Below are 22,550 nucleotides of genomic sequence, written 5' to 3' on the forward strand. Positions count from 1 at the left end.
CTGACACTTCGTTCAGACTGGCGGCTGCAGACATGGGCTCCTTGCTGCCCTCCGCCTCTTCGGTGCGCCGAGCCGCCCCGTTAGTCTTGCTGTCGCTGGGGCTGACTCTAACTCTCGGGCTCGGGTTGCCCACAGTGCTTCGGCAACTTGCCCTGCTCTTTGGGCAGGAGGCGGCGTCGGCGTCTGCTGGTGTCGTTTTGCTATATAGCGTCTTGGTGGTGCTGTGCGTCGTCCGACCACCTCTGCCCCGGGGCTCACTGCCAGTGAGTAAGCCATTGCCTCCTCCGTTCCTCACTTAAGAGACCCACTCCCCAAATTATGTGCTTTCGTTTTAAGTTTTGCGTTTCATTCCTGGCTTATTTGTTTGTTTCACTTTTGCTCTCCTTTGAGCTTTATGCTCTTTTCACGTTCCTCTTTAATTTCTTTCTGGTTTCGTTTTTTTTCTTCATCATTTATTTTTCTACACATTTGGGCATATTTATCAGATGGCCATGCAGTAAGTAATCCTACTGCGCAGTGTGACAGAAAAAGTGCAGGAATGTGCCGTATTTAAGGCACACCTAAGCATTCCTGACTTTCCCCCAGCGCTGGTGCACAACGGGCTGTCTAGTGCCAGTGTAGGCACCCTTGCACTATGGTTCAAAGGTGCCTTTGTTGCATGCAAGATTGTTTTTGTGTAGCCCCTTCCTGTACAAAAAAACAATCCTGGGAGGCATATTGCTCTTTCTATGTATGCTGCAGAATGCAGGAAGGAACGAGGACAAATAGAGATATTTCTCCTCGTTAGTCCTCCCCAGGGGTGGCATATGAGTTCGGGGCATTCTCAGCTTCACAAGTTATTGTAAATCTGGGGAAGCGTCAAACTTCATGTAAGTTGCGTGGGGTACCCACACAGCTCCCATGGAATATCTCCCTAGCGCAGTGTAAGGCAGCGCATCAATTTTGCTACCTTACTCCAGATTTTTTTTTTAAAGCCACTGTGAGGTATGCACAGTGGCTTTGCGTGGTATCAAAAATCTGACTTGAGGTTTGCGAATATGGACCATTGTGTTTTCATTCAAAGTTTGTTCCTATCATTTTCATTGCTATGCTTAATTATTTTTTGCCTGCATCTAATTTCTACTTTATTTTTTATTTTTATTTTTTCCCCATTTCGCCTATTCCAGCTTATGCGTTTTTGCCTTTTTATTTTCTTTAATTAATTGTATTCCTTTTTGATTAAGTTGCCCCATCTTTTTTTTATAGCTCTTATGTTTTCAAGCGCACTTTCAGGATGATCCACTTCCATCTAGCATGGTGCAGTGATCTTTTGAAACACCCATGCTCCCAGTACAGGAATGAAAGGGAAAACATACAATTTGCTACAGTCTGAACAAATGAAGTCCATCTATAACCATCTTTGTTAGAAATTGAATGTATGATGGAACAATGAATGCTAGAACCAAGCATGCCTGAACAAAGACCACGTTGTTACCATGAATGCCTTTCCCACGTATGCCTTTACATCGATTTTCCTTGTAAAAGCATGCCTAGTAAAGGCATGTGTGGAAACTGCATGCGTGGTTCTAGCATGTGACCTCCCCTCCCCACCCCCACCTGTCCAAAGGCCCAGACTATCCTGATTTCCCTCAATCGCCCCCAAAGGAAAACTATCCCCACCCCTAAAAACAGAACTACCCCAATTTTCTTTTCTTCCCCCCACAGCCCCTAAAAACAGAACTGCCCATATCCACCCCTAAAAACTACCCACCAGCCCCACTTATCTGATCGCGTCCTCTTCTGATGCACTCTCCCTTTTTCTCTGTCTTAACCATGCATGTGCATTGTTCAGCACATGCGTGGTTCAGGCAAAGTAAAAGGGAGTTATTGTTCTGGACGTTTCACATAGAAATTGGGTCTCTAGTTGGCAGAGGTATATACCCTTGTCCAAGTAGGGAACACAATCCTAGTTGGTGTAAGTCACACCACAATCCAAATTATCATGTGCTCACCCTCTGGTAGCTTGGTATAGAGCAGACAGTCTTAACTTAGAAGGCAATGTGTAAAGTATTTTTTCAATACCTCACAATGAAAACACCACAAAAAAGTACTCCACACCAATTTAGAATATATATATAATATTTAAATGAATAAAATAAGACCAAAATGGCAAAAATCCAATATGCACAAGTCAAGAAATCACTTTTTAAAGGTTACAATAAGTCTCAATACTTAATCAGTGGTTATATCCTTGTAACACACAGTACCTGGGATGTGTCAAAAATAATGCACAGGGAGAGCAGAGGAGGAGATGCATTGTAAAATAAGGCAATTAATCAGATTTTCCGGCGCGGCACAGAAGATGCGTTGTTTCTTTCCATGCTGCAAGGTGATGCATCAATTTACAGGAGCTCAGCCTTGCTTCCTCACTGCGATGTGGGGATATTTTGACACCCAGGTACGATGCATTGAAAGCCCATGACACACTGGCAGAAGGAGAAAGCAATGCGTCGATCTGGAAGGCAATGTCGTGTTTTTTATTTTATTTTATTTTTTATTTTATATTCCACTGCGAGGCAGGTGCTGAGTCAATTTCTGCAGGCATTGCTTCGATGTTCCGACGCACGGGGATGTTCTTCTTTGGGGTGATGTCTTTGAGGCCCTGACACTTCAATACAGATGACAAGCTCAATTCAAGTCCTTGGAGAGCACTTGTGGGGAAGGGAGAGTCGCAGGGCAGCAGTCCTTCTCAGCAAAGCAGTCCAAATAAGTCCTTTGGGCAGCCAGGCAGTCCCTCTGACAGAGTCCAGATGTAGATCCAGAACTGTGTTTTGGTGGAGTCAGAGACCCAGTATATATACCCAAAAAAGCCTTCAAAGTAGGGAAACTTCAGAGTACACAAGTTTCCCCTTTCTGCACATTTGATTCTGCCAGGATCCCGGGGGTGGGGAGGGGAATGGGGGGGAGTTAGGGGGAAACTATCAGCCTTTGTGTGAGGGCAGGCCCCTGGCCTTTGAAGTGTAAGAGAGCCCTTCCTGCCCAAGGAGAACAATTCGGTATGCAGATGAAAGCAGATGTGACTGAGTGTCCTGTGTTTATGGTTGTCTGGGTGGAATGCACAAGGGGAGCTGTAAACCAGCACAGACCAGACGTGGATTGGAGAGAGGCTGTAAGGCGCAGATGGCCGTAAGTGCAGAGAAATGCCTACTTTCTAAAAGTGGAATTTCTAAAATAGTAATAATAAATTCAACTTCACTAGTACGCAGGATTTTCTATTACCACTCTGGCCGTACTAAACATGACAGGGCTACTCCTTTCAGATCAGAATCTACCACTTAAAAGTATATAATGGCAGTTCTAATGCTGGCCTATGAGAAGAGCACACCTCACGGTAGTGGAAAACGAATTTGCTAATTTTTAACTACCAGGACAGGTAAAACACCAGTACATGTCCTGCCTTTTACTTACACAACACTCTGCCCTATGGGTTACCTAGGACCTACCTTAGAGGTGACTTATATGTAGGAAAAGAGGAGTTTATGGCTTGGCAGGTAGTTTTAAATGTCAAGTTGAAGTGGCAGTAAAACTGCACACACAGGCCTTGCAATGGCAGGCTTGAGACATGGTTAAGGGGCCTCTTATGTGGGTGGCACAATCAGTGCTGCAGGCCCACTAATAGCATTTAATTTACAGGCCCTGGGCACATGTAATGCACTTTACTAGTAAAATATGCCAATTGGGTATGCGCTAATGTTACTGTGTTTTTAGGAAGGGAGCACATGGACTTTAGCAGTGGTAACGTGTCCAGAGTCCTAAAGCCAACAAAAATGAGGTCAGAAAAAGAGATGGCGGAAGGCAAAAAGTTTGGGGAGACCCTTCAGAGACTGCCATTTTCCAACAATCATGATGAAGTGATAATTTCTAGTCGCATATAATGACTAGTGGGCTTAACTCATGTGATCTGCTATAGTGCAATTATATGAAATTACTCCAGATTAAGTGAGGAACCTAACCCTGCATATAGCACTGTTTTCTTAGAGCAAGAGGCACCCTTGTGTCCAAAAGCAACCCTTGTATGTATTTTTGGACTAAAACATAATATTTTATAATTTTGCATTACAAGAATAATTGGAAATGACCAACTATTCCAGCGTAACAAAAAATTTCAAGGAGATGTTCAGATATCTCAATCATCAGTTGTCAACCTAACTCAAGACTTTTTATTTAAAAAAATAAAATAAAAAAAAAGCAAATGTGTTAGTCTCCATCAAAACCAAGACTTTCAGCTTTATTGAAACTGTGTTGGAACACTGAAGTAACCACGTTTTTAACCCCTTTGTTCTCCAAAATAGCATTAAGTGACTGTAGCGGCGTGACTAGCCAGAGTATCGTACTGAAAAATCATTCAATGCCAAATTATAAATTATCTTTGGCTCAGTAAGGGTAAGTGTAACATTGATTGCAACTAAAAATATTTAAAAGTCCATCTAGTTTCTTAATACAATCCACTGAAATGCTGCAATTCCTCCCCTTTAGCATCTGGCCCAAGAAATAAAAAGATCTTTACAAAGTGGCAGAAAGAGTTTCTCTAAGTACTGCTTTCAAATTCCATGCATTGTGTGTTTTATTTTAATTATTTTTTTTTTTGCGGTAAAGCTTTGCACAAAGTAACATCAAGGACATACAAATGTAGAATTCTCTTTATTCTGTTATTGTCTTAAGTATGAGGATGACTGTAGGTATTTTTTTTTTTTTTTTTAAACATTTCTGAAATGACAGCAGTTCCTGAGCCTTGGAGAATTAAAATAAAAATAATCTGAAAGTCTAGCACTAAAGACAATCCGTATGTTATTTAGCATCTCAACCCAAGAGGTGGTAGAAAATTTGTTCACGATAACCCCTTTAACATCACCCACAAATTCTTTGGAGAGTATTAGGTTATTTTAACTCTTATGCTGTATTTCCCATGGATGTACAAGGAAAGAGCTAACACTGTTTTTTTTATTTATTTTTTTAGAGAAAAACAGTTTTCCTCTTACGTGAATAAGGTAATATGGATCTTAATTCCATCCGTTCTTCCTGTGGTGAACAGGGGACGATTTGACCAAGCTGACAGCCCCTTTTTAGATTCCTAGAGCACTTTAACATTTTCACTATTTATATCTGATTAATAGTCAAATTCTAAATATTAGAAAGGCTGTTCACATTGCAGGAATTATTGGGTTTTGATATTCAACATCATTACTTCAGTCTTGGCATGAGGGTTAAGATCAGAAAACTCATTAAATATGGTTAGTAATGTATATATCAGGTCAACATCAGATTCTGGCAGTATGTTGTTTACAGGTGGATATCATCTGGATAGAATTAATTTGCAGTCTGTGTTACTCAAGCAAAATCATGCAATACAGGTACTGATTTTAATGCAGTGAAAAGGATTACAAATAGATCAAGCAGTAGGGGGCTAGAGTTCAACGCTGTCTAGTACCTGGAAAGATTTTAAAGAAGGAAGAAAATGATTCACAATGACAGCAGTTTTAGGAGCATTTTATATTTCTTAACATTCCCGGAGGAGATTGAACTCAATCAAGCATTTGAAAGGATAGTTCATGGATTCTACACAACCCTGCCACACAGTTTTCAGAATCCATAACCTACAGTGCCATTGCTTCCTTTCTTAACAACAATCCATTACAGGTCATGGAGTTTACCTCTTGTAGGAGTCTCTATTATAAAAATGCCCTAGTTAGCTGCACAAATTAACTTTGTAGTAGGCTTCTTAATCTTTCTGTTGTAACTTTGATACGCCTTGGCTTCAAGGTTAAGCTCATGATCAGATGGTATAATCTACACTTAATGGACATCATCTTTGTTTAATAATGAGTACCCTATTACAAATGTGGAGTTGGATCTGAGATCATTATCATATTATTCCCATCAACAAAGATTGGGTCAGCTGTCCAATAAATAGTGAATTAACATTTGACATGACCTCATCTGACTCATGACTTCCATTCCACAAGCTTTTGACCAAACATTTAACTTCCTGTGAAGAGATTAGGGTATTTCTTAATCCAACTTGCCTCTAAGTAGTAGGATTCTTGAGTCAAATAAACTGCCAGCTCCTTTTATAGGCAGATGGATATCCCTTGAAAGTAAACTGGATTTTATTACCAGGGCATCTTGCTCGTTTTAAGTCCTCTTAACTGTGTCTGTGAAAAGATATATTTTACGCTACCAGTCGTCTTTACACTGGTCCTTTCTTTTTCCTCTGCTTCCATGACCTTAGCACTAGCTGTCATCATGATTTTGGTGTCTGAACAGAGCTATAGTGTCTTATCTTCATTTATAACTGTTCCCAAACATTCTTCTCTATAGCACCTTCCTCGATCAGCTGTTTCCCTTCCTTTTCTACACGGTTGTCAGATGCAAAGCTACCATCTACTTTTTTTATTTTTATTTTTTTATTTATTTTTTAAACTGACTGCAGATCTAAAATGTTAATTCTAAGAAAAATACATTCAGGGCTCAGAAGAGTATTCTATCCATCTCACCACATGCTACTATCTGTTTAAGGTGTCATGTAGTCTATTAAGGAATGCTTTCAGTGCAATGCAGGAAGGACTCTTTTGCATCTGAACAATACTCTCACATACATTGGACATTCAGTGCTTTATCTCATACATGCACTGTATAATAAAAGCAATCTCTTTTGGTGCCTTTGTTTTTAAGTTGTAGTCTTTTAAAACATTTTTTTTAGAGGATTTGTGTGAAAAACTTCCCTTAAGTGTACCACCTTCATATTATTATATCCCTTATGTATTGGGATGCCTTTACTCCAAAATGCCAGATACTTCTTGTGAGATCCCGGCCCCTCCTGTACCTCATACTACTCGTTACCATGGCAGGGCGCCACAAGACAACAGCTTATACTTTAAGCCCCAGTAGCTCTGAGGATCATGATGCTGCTTTACCCACTCTATAAAAGTGCTTATGTACTACTTGTTGCATGCATCCATTTATCTTTTCTTCCACTCACTCCTAGAGGCTGTCCTGCTGCTCGGTGCTCCTGTTCATTTTCTTGCTTTCCCTCTTGGTCAGCTGTTGAACAGACTGCTCTCTTCTCTCTATCAGCTGCCAGCACCTTACCTAACCACCCTCCGTATGTGTGCATTTGTATGCATTACCACATTAAAGCCAGGTTTGTATGAGAAATCTATTTAACAACTGCACCTTTGACTAATACTTTTATATCCTTTTTATTTACTTTAATTTTGTCTGTTCCCAAATTCATGTAAGGAGAGTACCCAATTTCTTCTTTCTGCAGGAGCTGAATATTCCTTACCTACCAACACCAATTCAGGCATGTTCCAGATTTTTGTGTTCTTAATCAGACCAGCCCTCTTCCGTCTAAGAGAAAAAAGGCAAATTGTATGATAATTGATAAATGAATGATGGATAGTGTGCCAAATAGTGAGTTTTCTGAATTGAAGGGGGGGGGGATAAGGTATAAATTAGGGGGGGGGGGGAGAAGTTGTACACTTGTTTGGAAGGAAATCCTCTTACACCTAATATCAAACATTACTAGGTCTCTCCTTTTTGTTACCTTTGTTTACTATTGTGCATTCTTTTCCTCTTAGTTTTTATTTTACATTTTTGTTGACTTTTTGGCTCACTTTTTTTTTTTTTTTTTTTTTTTTTTTTTTTTAATCAAACAACCTTTTTTTTTTCTACTCTCGCATAGTTAGTCTTATTCAGCTATTTTCTTGTACTAATTTATTTTTTTCATCTCATTAATGTCTTACCATCTCCTCTTTCTTTTGTTGTAATACTGTTATCCTTTTGTCTATTAATCGTATATTAAACTTCCTCTTATTTATGAGTTTTGGTTTCTCCCTATATTTACTTTTTTCTCTTGTCATAGTTTGATGATTTCTTCATAAGAATGTTGTGCATTCATTTTTATTGATATTTTACCTTCTGTTCATTTGGTTTTTATTCTGACTTTAACATCTCGTCTTTTTTTCAATTTAATGGTTTGTGTATGGTATTCACGGGCTGTAGCATTCATACTGTTTACCTGTAATTTATTTTTCTAAAACACTTTTTTTTTTATTTCATTTTTCACTTACCATTGTTTTCATTTCTACCTTTTTCCTGTTCTCTTTTCATTTCTCTTACTTTTCTTTCTCAATTATATTATGTTTTCCTAAAGGTGGATTTAAAGTGGCCTGCCATTTTAAACATTATTTTTCTACTTTGCTCCCACACAGATGCCTCTCAGATTTTCTTAGGCCAACCATAACATAGCTCCATGTTCATCCTTTAGCCACATTGTACTGTAACTCATTAGTAGGCCCTTTGATCAGCTTCTATCACGGGGGAAGACGGGGCATGTGGCCAGTAAGTGTTTTAATCCCCCATTTACCCTGAAAGGCCTCTGACGTCAAATCAACATTCTCCCTTTTCCTTTCTTTTTTTTTAAATTTTATTTCCTCTTTATTGTTTTTCTTCCTTGGTTGTAGTTAAGTATCTCTGCCCAGTACAGGCTTTTAACATCCCGTCATGTTTGTGGGTTGGCACTGTTCCATGTTTATTGAAGAGTTTAGTCATATAGTAGTTTTTGTAGCAACGAATGTCTGAATTCCAGCTCCTGTGCTTGCTCAGTAGGCTATTGTCACATTACTTCCAACTTGACTGCAACCAAAGTTTAAAAAAAAAAAACTGAGTAGCATCCTTGCTAATACCAATAGAAGTGAGAGTTGAAGATATTGCAGTCTCTCTTTTTTTGGCTAGAATATAGCATTGAAGTATTAATTTACCACAGCTAAGTAAACTTTTTTTTTTTTCTTTTGTGACTGTCGCTATCAAATATATGAAACTGCCTTATTCTGTGCAGCATTGCTACACCATTTTGAAAATTCAGATCTGTGGTTTTGCATCTGGGTATTGCTGTAATGGAAAGAAGCGGATTGTGTTTCTAACTAACCTGTACAGCAATCAAAATCATTCTTTCAGTCAAGGCCAGTACTCATTTAGCTTCTTAAAAGCATGTTCTTCGTTATCCAGTCTATGGGTGTTTGGTGTGTCTCCTGCAAATCAAATAACCTTGAAATACAAATAACCAGTTGTCAATGCCTCCTAAATACTGCTTTATTAACTGAGAAGTTCATTAATGTGTGAAATATTAAGGGTAGTTCCATATATTGAACATTGACACAACTCTGTATTTTTCTTCAAAAAACAGTTTCTCTACTACATATGCTGGTTATAGTAGCCTGCTTCTCTAAATTTAGCCTGGTATTTCCCCTCCATTAGGGCTAAGGAGGACAGCAATTGTCTCAAATTGGGAAGTGATCACCTGAGCAGTTTACCCTGACAGCTGCACAATTAGCAATTCTAGATCTACATCTAGGCTTCCCATTTACAAAAATGTTTTTATGCATGGAGATCTTCAGATCCCAGGAATGGCTCAAAGTATCAATTGCATGGTGCATGTCAGTTCCAATGGATACTGTGTCAAAATATCCCCCAAAGTTGTAAGGATATAGCAGAGATCAAGTACTCCTCAGTCCGTTAACTCCTTAATCTTACTTAATTTACAGTAAACCATTCAAGGTCTCAGCGTGCCCAAGATTATTGGCATAATAATGGATCTTGATGTAAAATTTGGCATTGAGGTGGGTTCAAAGATCGCAGATTGAATGATTCAATCACAATTATTTATGGCGACGTTCTCACCTCTCCGTATTTAAGTCACCCAAATTAAGACAATTTTATGTTCCTGACTCCCTTTTAAATGTTGGCCAGTGTTTTTCCCCATTTTATTGAAGTAGTTTTAGTTGTACATCTGAGTTATCAGCAGTTATCCATAACCAAAGGTATTTGGGTTTCTTTATAGTGAAGGGGATGGTATACGTTTCTTGGCACGTGGTTGCAACTATTGTTGTTTTTTCACAGATTTGTTTTAAATTCTGATAGCTTTCACTGTGCATCAAACATAATGTCTCTTGATGAATGCTTGCAATAAGTCCAACCACTAGCAGTCTCATTGGATAGCAGTCCAGCCCATCATTCTTTTGCCCACCATACCACCTCACTTTGGATCCAGCCATATAGAAATAAGACTTGACCCTGCTCCAATAGCAATATTCCAGTACGAACCACCAAGCCAGTTCCTACCTGAAATGGAATACAAGCAATCCAAGACCGGTTTTGTTATGATTGGGGTTCATCAGTCAGGTTTGCTGTGCTCCATCAGTTGAACACACTGATTGACATGTTCAGCTTGATATGGACAAAGTAGAAAGTCTTCTATCAGCTGATCAGATCCAGTCTTCTGATAGCCAGCCATTTATTTAAATTAACAAACCGGTTTCATATAAATGACTGTTGTTGCTGGGCTTAGTGGGCATCTCTGACGAGTACCCCTGTATATCTTATATATATATATATATATATATATATATATTTATTTTTTGTTCTTTTCTTTTTTCTGCTGGATTGTTTGTAATTCATCCAGGAGAGGGATCATAATTTTTTAATTGAGCCTGTTTCATGAAACCCCTCGTAAACTTGCCTGGACCATCAGTCCACACATACTCCAACTAATTATGTCAAACACCTTCTTCACATTGGTCTTCTGTGCTGCCAGTAGGCCTTTCTGATTTTGTGCTACTTTGCACCATGCTAACATTGGAATATATTCTAGTCTGGCAGAAAGATGATTCTTCCAGTCCAGGTGTTAAATATATCTGCATCCTGTTTAAAGCCTCCTTAAAGTCTGGGAGAGAAAGTGGGACTTCTAAGCCCATCAAATGTGTGAGCCTCCCCTTACTTAAATACTCTAGGATCTGTCTTTTGTATTTTATTGGATTGGGCAGAGGACATTGTCAGGTAGTCTCTACAGTTGGTGTTTTTGTTCCCTAGCAAATGTATCCTGCCAACACTCCTGGAGCAGACTTTGTATGCATGTGTGTTTGAGACATTTTTCACATGCTAACCTCTGGCCACATTTATCTGCCTTCCGATACAGCCTTTGTCAATGCTGAGAGGAGGTGTATTTAGCTAGTTTACCCCAAGTGTCCTCCATCTGGCTTTTCGTGTCTAATCATTGCTTGATCTTATCAGGGTCTGACTTTCTAACTGCATATGTACCCCTATAACCTGAGAAATGCATGCCCCTCCACCCCCCACCCCAAGGGCTACCTTGTATGCTTGCCATTTTGTTGCTCTACTGTCTTAGTTATTAAAAAAAAAAAGGTTTCGTAAAATTACTCGTATGCGCCCATGTGGCTTTCTAAAATATGAATTATTTCCTCCTGTAAAGTTAGCAGTCTGTTGGTCCTACTAGGCACAGATTGTATCTTTCGTTTCCTGGTTGTTAATGGCAAGTGAGTGAAATGGAAATTTTTCAGTGATAAGTCTGATGGTGTGAACATTAGCAGATTCATAAGGACTGGGACGCACATACCATGGACATTGAACTTTGATTCTTACGTTGAACGTTTGTACTGGCTGCTGGATTGTGACCATCAAAGAGTGAAGGTTTAACGTGGGCCATCGTCAACTTAGTCCAGTGTGTGTGCATTCTAGAGTTTACTTTATATTTAATTGACGGTTGAGCTGGGTGAATGAACAGCAAATCTGTTACTGAGTAAACCAGAGTTGAGGTCTTGGTTAATGCAGAACTGGTGCCTAACCTTGAGTGATCAACCGATAGAGCTTCAGGAACCACAAGTGAGAAGGGTTGTGGCTCCTCCCACATGCTGTTTTCCATTAACTGGGCAGACTCCTTATGTTTCTGCTGGAAAAAGTGTGTTGCACTTTATACCTTGTTGGACCACTTGTAGTCAGTAAAGTAGAGTTGATGTCGTGGGAAACCAGTGATGCTGTATGTTGTTGGTATGGCCTTTTTACTATAGAAAGGTACCCCAAAGGCATTAGGCCAGACGTATTTTTTTTGTGAAAAGCATATACCAAAGCCAATGGGGCATTAAGAGTCGATTGTTCTTGCCTTATGGCAAAGCTGGTATGTAGTAGATTGTTACATAGATCTCCTAGATTATTGTAGAAGATATTCGTTTTTGTGTTGGCTACATGTTGCTGAGGTTAGAAGATTACTACTATGAGAAGCTTGTTATGCTCTCTTTAGAGCTGTTGTGTGTTTTGCCAGCTGTCATTTTGTACATGAGTGAAATTTTATGACTCTGCGCCTGAAGTACTTTTTTTTTTTTTTTTTTTAAATAACATTTTTAAAAATGTTGATGCTCAATGGAGTAGACCCATTGTAAAGGCTACATGCCATAATGGTTCATTAGGAAAACATGTCAGAAACCATAAGTCTGAACTGTTTATTGTGACAAGTTACAACAAAAATAGTCTAGCTGACATATTTATAGTGGAAAAAATACGTTTACGGGTACGTTACACAGTCCTAAAGCCTGTAGACCAGTATTTGTGTGGCATCTGTAGTAGGAATGGCTTTTAGCGTTGGTTATCTCTCTGACCGACTTTTTAGGGTAGGCTGTTTGCACTGTGATAACCCTTGTTTTGCCCTGGTAGGGGTTGTTTCACATTGTTTTACACATAATTACAATCTTGCGTTTAGTGGTTAACTGGTGAGATATTAATATACTTTTTAGATATGACAAGATAACCTAATGTGTTTGCCAGGCTTGTGTAGTAAAACAAAATGATGAAAAACGGATCTATTCCCAGAAGGGGGTTTAGCTAAGCCCTGTTCAGCCATTTGTCATTACATTTGCTTCTGCCCATTACAGCATCTAGTCTGGTGAAATGGCTCAGTTCACTCAGTTGTCCTACAAGAGACTGCATTTACCCTGATCGCATGTGCAAATCCACCTGAAATTGAGGGTGCTTTAGTAACCAGCATTTACAATGCAACGGGTCTCGCATTTGTTCGAGGTAGAGCTATTAGCATTGTAAAGCAAAAAAAAAAAAACGCAGCGCGATCGCACAATGTAAAATGCAGCGCGATCGCGCTGCGAGGAAAATAAACAGATAAAGTAGTCCGGACTCCAGGCTGAAAACATCGAGCCTCGTATGTTTTTGGTACTTTTCTGGTGCTGTGCAGGTGGGCTAAACACCGGAAAAGGCATGACGTATGCATGCCTTTCACAAATGAAAGCAAGCGGATTTTGAAAGGCAAGCCCACAAACCAATGTAAGTGACTGACGTGGCATGGGCGTGGTTTCAAGCCCAAGGAGATTATAGAATGGTCTGAGCACTTTTTGCTTGCCCATAAAAAGGGTTGGTGGGTCGCTCATTTAATCTTACATTTTGTCATTTTAACAGCTCCTGTGCTTCTAAACTGCATATCCTCTTGGGAATGGTTTTGTCCATAGTGCATCACTGTTTTACTGTTCAATGACGTCTGTTACATTTGGAAAGAAAAATTATGCTTTGTGCACAATACCTCTCTAAGATGGTCGCTGACTGCAGTGTTTACTGTGGGAATAATATGCATAGAGTATCATTGTTTTACTGTTCCAAGATAGCGGAGATTACTTTTAAACTAAACATGTTAAGACTTTGAAACAATGAGACCATCCATAGTACATTCCAAGATGGCTGCTGCATTAATTTAAAAAAAACCTTTATTTAGTATTGCAAGCCTGCTATTAATGCACCAGCAGTTTTCATTTTCTCTTCTTTTTTTTTTCTTTTACTTTGTTTTGCACACACTTGTTGGGTTTGTGTTTCTCATTGTGATTGGATGAATTTGTAAATGCAACAGTTACTCCGTGGGTGAATTTCATATTTCATCTAAAGGTTAAGAGTAGAAGCTTTGTTGACGTGATCATATGCAGATTTCCATATTGCTATGTAGGGGTAACCTACTCTGTGTATGTTGGCAAGTACTTTGTAAATTATTTTTGTACCTTGTCAGCAGGCCTCCAGGAAGATGAGAACTACTTTTAATGACTGGTCAGGGCGGAGATGAAGGGACCATCTATGCAGGCATAAAAGCACTTACTTGTTTGCAGCACCGTTTTGTACAAACCTGAATGACAGTAAGGTGGATTGGGTCCAAGCTAACTGACCCCGCAGACAGCAATTTTGCTTGAATAATTGTGCAAACCATGTTTGGAAGCAGTAAGTGAAATGTTTCCCTCCCCAGTATCATTTGGGCAGGGCTCAAGCTAGACCACTTACTGGCTGGTGAGGGGTGGGAGATTTCTGCACTTTTGCTTTCAGACCGATGAATCCTCAAAATAGTCATGCACTAATTGTCCATAAAATTAACACCTGCCCCTAAAGTAAAACTTCATGGAAAAACAAAACTCCCCTGTCCTCTAAACCCAGCTATACGAGGGGTGGGGCAAATGCATGAGTTAATTTGGAAAAGGTTTTGTAGCACTGATGGCCAGTGGAGAAGTGTGGCACAATGGTTAGAGCGGCAGACCCTGATGCAGAGATCTGGCCCGGGACCAGGGTTCAATTCCCGCATCAGCGGGTCTTGGGCTCAATTCCCTTGGACCAGATAATTCTCGCCTCAGTGCCTAAGCTAATTAATGGGCCCCACTCTGTAATTCTGGGCAATAGCTTGCTTAACCTCCACAACGGCCCTGACAGCGCTTGGATGCCTGGCCTCACCCTGGGGGTTGCCCAGGAGTGGGCTCCTCACAGGGAAAAGCCAGGAGGGGTTCCACAGCGGTATGCGTACAGTGCCTTGAGACCCTAACGGGTGAGTAGTGCGCTATACAAGTGCCAAGTTTTACAGGAAGTATGATCTGGGAGTGCAACTTTGTCTTCTTTGTCCATATATAAAAAGTCAGACAAGTATTTGTAGTGTGCATGTTAACCCCATGGAGCACCTTGGCATCACATAACAGATGTTTGTTAGCCAATCAATTGGTCCAGAAGGTATCAAATAGGAAGGGACTTCTAAGGCCTATGTTCTCATCAGTTCAACTACCTCTTTATTATGGAAAGGAATGCAATATTGCCACTGAAGACCTTGTCCGCATGGAAAAGAAGCAATTGTGTGGACCAACAACACAGTAATCTAGTGCTATTTAAACAGGCAAAGGGAACAAGGGCATGAATACTGAGATCAAAAGATTTGGTTTACTGCTTTCTCAGTTTTTGAAATCTGGGAGTGGATATTTAATTATTTCCGAGATTTGCATCTCTTTAGTTAGATTCCTTGCCATCTACAGTAAGACTGGGTATGGAGGATACGTATCTTTTTAGATTGGAACTTAGTGCTTTTGTGCTTAACACCACTCTACTATGTTCAAGTACAGGAAGATCAGACGGTTGATGCCTGTCTGTCTTTTAACTTGATTTTCGTAGTTGCCATAGGCTTTTCCTCCCTCCCTATACCAGTCTTTCTAAGACTCCTGGACCAGATCCAGAAGGTAGAAACACTGGTCATATGGGTGGTTCCCTCTTGACCAAGCAGTGGGTATTCAAATAATTAACACCACTACTGGCCATGCTTTCAAGCTGTCTAGTTAAGGCCAGAAACTTAAGCTTTTGGGATGTCTGAGTCCTTTGAATTTGCAGTTCTTTCAGAACAGGAGTTTGTCCTCTTGGTCTTATCAAAAACCCCTATGGAGGGGAAGGCTTGCATTTATCAACTGTCTTCAGAGCCATCTTTTAAGGGGTATCCTACACTGATGTCAGTGAAAATTATTGCATGTGATCTGCTGTCGTTGCTATAGAATGCTCCACCTCAACATCATGTGGTAGATTTTATGAATTACCTCATTTTTAAAGTATTTTCTTAATTTGCACTACTGACAGGTGTCAGGATAAAATGGACCCCCTATGACCAAGACTCTTTATTTTGGTATTTCTTGACAGTCTGGTGCTGTCACTTGTTTTAGTTTCAACTGTTAAATGATCAATTTTATTTTCTTCAGTTTAAACTGTAAGTGTCCCCCGTTTCCTGAGCTGTCTACTAAGGACCGCCTCAACCTCATGGATGATGTTCATTAGTTTAACATTTACATAGTTACAAAACTTAGAAAGCACAGTGGCTCCAGTTTAACCCCCTACACCCGCCCTGCCCACTTAGTATGGTGTTTTCAACACATTAGTCTTGTGTTGCGGAGTTAATGTTCTTAGCCACTTCACCTCTGTAGTCATGCAGGCCCAAAATTGTGGTTGGATATACTCCACCTTATCCTCCGTAGTATTACATTTGGTATCCGGTCCATATAAAGGCAGAAAAGGGATCATAGCCATTAAAGGTCTTGCATAAAGATTAAAGTCTTTGACTGAGAAGTCTAGAGGTACTCCAGTCATTTGTGTTTTTTGAGGCGAGAGCTGTGATCAAGAGCCTAAAGGGACTGCTTGGGTGTGTTTGGGGCCCAAGGGAGGAAGTATCCCACTCTCTTGAAGAACTATCAGTTTCTCTAGAGACAACCCAGATTAACAGTTGCACAGGACACTCGAAGGAATGATTATGAACTGTTGCTTTAGAGAGATTTAAGCAATACCGATGAGCATGTTCTGTGAGAAATAGCTCCAGCTAGTTCCCCAATTAACACTGAGTTAGCAAAGCCCTCTGTATAATTTTACTACAATCTGTAGTGGTATGTGTCAAATTGGATACAAGTGTTGAGTGAAGTACTCCTTGGCTTCTTTCCCAGTGACTACGTACTGATTGGTATTGAGTTGTTGACTTCTGTGTGTTGTGTGTGGTTTTTTTTTATTTTTTTAAGATCTGAGTCTCTAACCCACCTGATGACTTGGAGTGAGGCTTGTACTGCTTGACCTTACAATGGTGTTGAGGGGGATACTTGATACTCCGATTTGCACTTGATATAAAAAAAAAGAAAAGCCTGTGGACACCCGTAATAAAAGCCTCTAATCATAATCATCTGAGCACAGTAACCAATGTCTGCACTGTAACGTCTAAAAGAGAAACCACAAAAGTTTGTAGTCCTTCTTAGAAGTTTCATAGGACTTTGGTCAATGTTACACATTGAGTTGTCAGTGACATTCTGCAACCTAATGAGTATTCTGTGTGAGTAAAGGGTTCAAGTGCAAGGGCTCCTTCGAACTTGGGTCTGGCGATAACTTAATTTTAATAGGATCATCCTTGTTGTAGGGCCCCGGAATCCGTTGACAGAACTCTCACCGGAGTATCTTCATGTGAAGTAACAGTGCATTTGAACCCCATTGCAGTACCAGTGGTTGGCCATGTGTAGCATTATAAGTACTTCAAAAGTGGAAATTACTACAAAAGTGCAGTTTGTGAATTCTGAAAAATAGTAAACTTAAAAGTGTAAGTTACCTCTTGTGATTCGGGCCCTAATAGTTTAACAATCCTTTCAAAGGTCGAAGGACAAAGTGAAAGGTAAGCTGTAAGAGCTGAGGAAAACCTGGGAGTTCTCCATGGAGGTCTGTAGATAACACCACATGTGACCACCTAGATTACCAAATATTAACCAGCATTAAATCTGTACAAATCTTCACCTGTTGCATAGTGGGCATTTTGAAATTGTGTTTAGCAGTGATGGGATGTCCACTCCTGTGTATCTCTGGCACTTGTAGGTACGGCCAGAACACTACCTGCTCTGTCCACATTTAAAACAATAATTGGCAAAGCCTACGGGTCTGCTGTTGGCTGCCAGCCTTCTACTTTCTCAGTGTATTATTTATTATTATTATTATTATTATTATTATTATTATTATGGTTGTTGGTTGTTACACACATTGTCATTGTTATTGTAGACACCAAAGGTAACTATTTTGTGTGCGAATTGTGCCACTCTCAGTGAAGCTAACTAATAGCTCAGTAGATTTTGCTGTGGTTGAGGGGAACAAAAAATTTGAATGACATAATAGCAGTCTAGTATATGAAGAGGGCTGGCCAATAGCCCCTAGAAGTATTTTGAAATTACTAAATTCCATAGGTCATGGCAAACCGCAAGACATAAAAAGATGTTTAATCTATTTCTTCAATATAGCTATGTGTTAAACTAATGATAGTGCTCAAATGCTTAGGTATTAACAGAAGAATTTGCTGGTTTATGGCCTACTGTGTCTCGAATAACTAGCGCCATAACAGCCCTTGGGCAGCCATTTTGATTGCGTGTTTTTTTTTTTTTTTTTTTTTTTTTTTTTTTTTTTTAAATTCACTGTCCGACCATGGATTGGATGCAATGCCAAGTGCATGCATTGCTGTGTAAAATGTGTCTAGTCTGGATCGAAAGATTAGAGGTTTCTGACATCAACCTGGGTGCAATGTGGAAGGGCACAGACTTAGAATTTAGCAGCCTTGAATCAATATGACTGGTAGCAACTATTCTAGCCGTGCTTGACAGGAAATCAAGAGAAGGTGGTTTTTCTGACGTGCCAGTGTTAAGATACCAGCTGAGTACAGAACAGATAAAAAGTGTCAGTCTGAGTTCCTAGATATGTTTACCACTTCCAGCTAGACGTGGGGGATACAGGTGATATTTCGGTCCAGCGTGCAATGTTTATCCTGCAGGTTTAATCTTTAACACTGTTCTGGTTTCAGCTGGTTAATGTACTCTTCAAAGATTATTTCAAGTACGCGTTGACCTTATACTTTGCTTTAATGGTCCTCTGAAGGAACATGTAGAGTGTGCCTCATTCTCATAAATTAGTGGATTTTAACGAGCAGCCCTTGGCGTGGTCTTGTTTCATTGTTGGTGGGACTGACATGGAAATGTTTTTCCTAGGTGTGTTGAATTGATAAAGCAGACAGGCAAGAGGAAGGGAGGGATAGTCCTCAATATACATTCTGTTCAATTCTCAATATTCTGAATTTCTATGGCTTGTCAGTGTTTACTCTTCTTTCCCCCCCAGAGTCTGGTCCAGATCAAGTATTGCAGCTCCGGCAGGCACACATTTGACGGTATGTAGTGGAGGTGGGCGAGCCACTGAAAGCTCAAGCCTGAAGCCTGGCTCATCTCGAGGTTCTGTCGGCACCTCAGGCCCTTACCAAGCCCAGTTTGATGTGGCTTCTGTCTGCCTACCTCCCCCCCCACCTATGATGTGGCAATTATATTACAGGTGCCAACTGGGTCACCTAGGTTCGAATCTCTGCTTAACCTCCTGTGAATATCACTTACTTCCCCCGCATACAAACGATGCATGTGGCCTTTTTGCCATGCAACTGGTGTTAATGTAAAGCGCTCAGTGTTTAGGTCAATTTAGAGCATTATTTAAAGGAAAAACTGCAGAAAATGTATTAATATAAGGAAAGACCAAATAGAGACCCATTTCCTGGTATAATTGTACACAATGAAACCAGAAAACCTGGATAAATCTCAGCTACCCTTGTATGATCTTAAGCAAATACTATATTTCACCAAAACACTTTTTTTTCTTGATTACACAAAAAATAACTTTTAATAAGTGGTTCTCAATGCAGTGCTGTGATGTGCCTTATTAATCTTTGCATTTCCACGTTTTAAAGAAATGCACTCTTTTGACCTCTGACGAGACTACCATATTTTATGCAACATTGTTGTGTGATTTACATACCAAATATGTTCAGGGCTCAGCTCGTGCTTGGGCTCTAAGACCGGAGCCAAGCTCCTTGCTCGGCTCTCCCTGTTAATTTTTTGGCTTGCCCACCTCTTGTATGTACTGCAAATTTAGCTTCACTACTGTGTATTGCTTGGTGGGGGGGGGGGGGGGTGGCTGGCTGGGAGGGTTAGACTATCTACAAGATAGTGTACATCATGCGGAGTAAACACAAATACATTCCACACATTTGTAAACGCATATATATTGCTGTGGCACACAGAAGTTAAATGATTTATCCGATATGGCAAAACCTTTACCAAGTGCCGAGGCCAAGATTCGATCCTTAGCCCCCAGTTTACAAGGTCGGCAGATGTAGCCGCTAGTACGAGGCCAAAAAAATAATAATTAAAAAAAAAAAAAAAGCCTTCTGCGCCGCTGTCCTCATTACAAAAAACAGATGATGGATGGAATGCAGAACAAGTCAAACATTCACCCCCCCAATCACAGATCTTGGTTTACTCCATCAGGTGTGTGGTTTATTTTTTTTTTTTTTTTGTTGTTGTTTGTTTTGCTTTCCATGCTATTCCAATAGGATCCCAGCCATATGCAAATCTTAACCCTGATAACCATGGGAACAGTCCAGCCCGAACTGCCAGGCCAGGTCCTCCCTGGGCCAGAAACAAGCATCCTGGGACCGGTTTCAGGGTATCACCCTTCATCAGCCAGGCAAGTTTGAATCTGGTGGCATAACAAGCACGAGACCCACGTCTGGGCATACCCTTCCTACGTGGGGCGACAAATGCAAAAACAGATGATGGACGAAATGCAGAACAAATCAAACATTCACCCCCAGTCACAGATCTGGGTTTAATCCATCATTTTTTTTTTTTTTCTTTTTTTGCTTGTCCTTCTAGTTTTGACCCAGCCATATGAAATTCAGTCTTGACCCTGTTCCCCATGGTAGCAGTCCAGCCCAAACTGCCAGGCCAGGTCCTCCCTGGACCAGAAACAAGCATCCTGGGACTGGTTCAGTGTATCACCCTTCATCAGCCATGAATCTAGTGGCATAGCAAGCACGGGGACCCACGTCTGGGCCTGCCCTATGGCCAATCCTAAGGCTGCTTTCATGCTGCTAGCAGCATTAGGATTAGCTGGAGTGCCCTTGCTTGGCGCTCCAAGGCAGAGTGGGAGCCTCGGCCTGCCCTCCCCAACCCGGCAAAACAGTGCGGGTTAGAGTCCACTCAGTGCCCACGTGTGTTTGGCCAGCCAAACATACGTGCACTGAGGGTGGAGTACTGTGCACTCTGTCCCTGTCATCGCCCATTACCCCACCCCTTTTAATAAACTTATGTTTTTTGCAGCTGCTGCTGCGGGGTGGTGGGGGATTCTCCTCCATAGCGGAGGAGTCGACGCGGTCTATTCACCTATTTATCTTTTCACACTTAAACCTAAGTTTACAACTTGCTCAAAATGAGAACATTTGAAAAAAATAGCAAGTTGCTTGATTAGCAAATTTCAGGGTACTGTCACTGAAAGTGAAATGTAGTGTGTGTGTGCGCGTATATATATATGTATAAGTGTCTGTGTGTGTTTTTTTTTTTTTTTTTTTTTAAGGTAATGTCTGTGCTTGTTCAGAGTGAAGGACCGCTTGCCAAACCATTACTCACATATAGATGCAGCACCATTGAGACTCGTATATGTGAAACTATATAGCCAATAAAATGGTGGCAAACCGTGTGATATCTATAATGGCCTAAGAGTGTACTACATTTTAACTTATCTGTTCCATTACACAGGTGTCGGGTAAGCAAGTGCTCATCACAGGTTGTGACAGCGGTTTTGGCTTGGAGTTGGCAAAACACCTTCACACAATTGGGTTTACTGTGTTTGCAGGCTGTCTCCTGAAGGTAAGAATTTATATTGTCAAAAAGAAATTTTATCCATGTGAAAGTTAGGTCTTCATCACACTTATGCTTTTGTGTATATTCAAGCCACAATGTGTTAGTTTTAAAATATACTGACCTAAAGCTTTTATCCTTTTGAAAGTGAGCACAAATGAAAACAATGACTTTTTTTTTTTCTTTTTTTTTTCTCACAAACTGGACATGTTTTTGTCTGACTGGCATCAACAGTGATTCATGGTTTGGTTGAAGATGAGTAGATTCACTAGTAAATGTCACGCACAAGTGTTTTGTCTTCGCTGGAGAGATGTGCATTGACAAGGCCAGTTGTTTTTGTATTGTAGCATTTACGACTCCTATATGGGATGCTAAATCGCTTACCTACACGCATAGCAAGCTACACCATGTTGAGTATGGGAATGGAAGGACGCTGTTTTTTTCCCCATTCTATATGGGAAATGCTTTTATGTTGTGTGTGTGTGTGATGACCCCTTGTAGTAAAATTTCATGTTATGTGACACAGAGGTTGGCTGTGTGATGTATGTGAGCAATAGAAACACAAATTATAATTTTAATAAGGGCCAATAGGCTTAGCCACTGGAGCACCCTGATGCTGTGTATATTATGTATAAGTATGTATATTCTAAAGGGTTGATCGGCAAAGGTCCAATAATGCATATGATGAGTAAAAGGATACAGAAAGGTTAATGAGATTTGGTGACAAAAGCGTTAGCCATGCATCTTTATTTTTTGATTTCTTAGTTTTTTTTAAGGCAGGGATGCGGCCTACTGCATAATAATTATATCCCACAATAGAGAAAGGAAGTGCAAGAGCGATGAAGGTTAATAACCAAAGTAGAACCTCCACAGCTTTGTACTATGAATCTTTTTTTAGACGTGAAGGAGGTGGAGTGGATTTTAGCTCTGCAGTGATTGACATGAGTGGAAGGGAGCTGTAGGAGATGAGTGTGAGAAGGGGACTGAAAGCCTCGTTTGGGAAGTGGAACTGTGCAGTAAAGGGCAGGAGGAAAACAGAGTTGGCAGTGGACCCTATAGCTAAACAGAGGAGAGGATGTGAAATAGGAGGTGTGAGGAATTGCAGTAGAAGTATACCACAGCTAGGGTAAAGTTGGTGAGGGTGTAGGCCTGTGGAAGTCTTTAGCACAGATGGAGAAAGGGATTGAGAGGTGC

The 22,550-nt window shown here is 40.4% G+C and overlaps 1 protein-coding gene across 1 annotated transcript in view; it reads left to right on the top strand.

The window, feature by feature from the left end:
- The window catches only part of LOC138265445 (D-beta-hydroxybutyrate dehydrogenase, mitochondrial-like), a 58,173-nt gene continuing 35,623 nt past the window's right edge, over nucleotides 1-22,550 (top strand). Inside the window, exons 1-2 of the mRNA XM_069213158.1 lie at nucleotides 1-263; nucleotides 21,255-21,365. Of these exons, the coding sequence (XP_069069259.1) occupies nucleotides 33-263; nucleotides 21,255-21,365 (342 nt within the window). The 5' untranslated portion in view covers nucleotides 1-32. The remainder of the gene's footprint in view (nucleotides 264-21,254; nucleotides 21,366-22,550) is intronic.

The sequence above is a fragment of the Pleurodeles waltl genome, chromosome 11, assembly GCF_031143425.1.
Source record: "Pleurodeles waltl isolate 20211129_DDA chromosome 11, aPleWal1.hap1.20221129, whole genome shotgun sequence".
NCBI lineage: Eukaryota > Metazoa > Chordata > Amphibia > Caudata > Salamandridae > Pleurodeles > Pleurodeles waltl.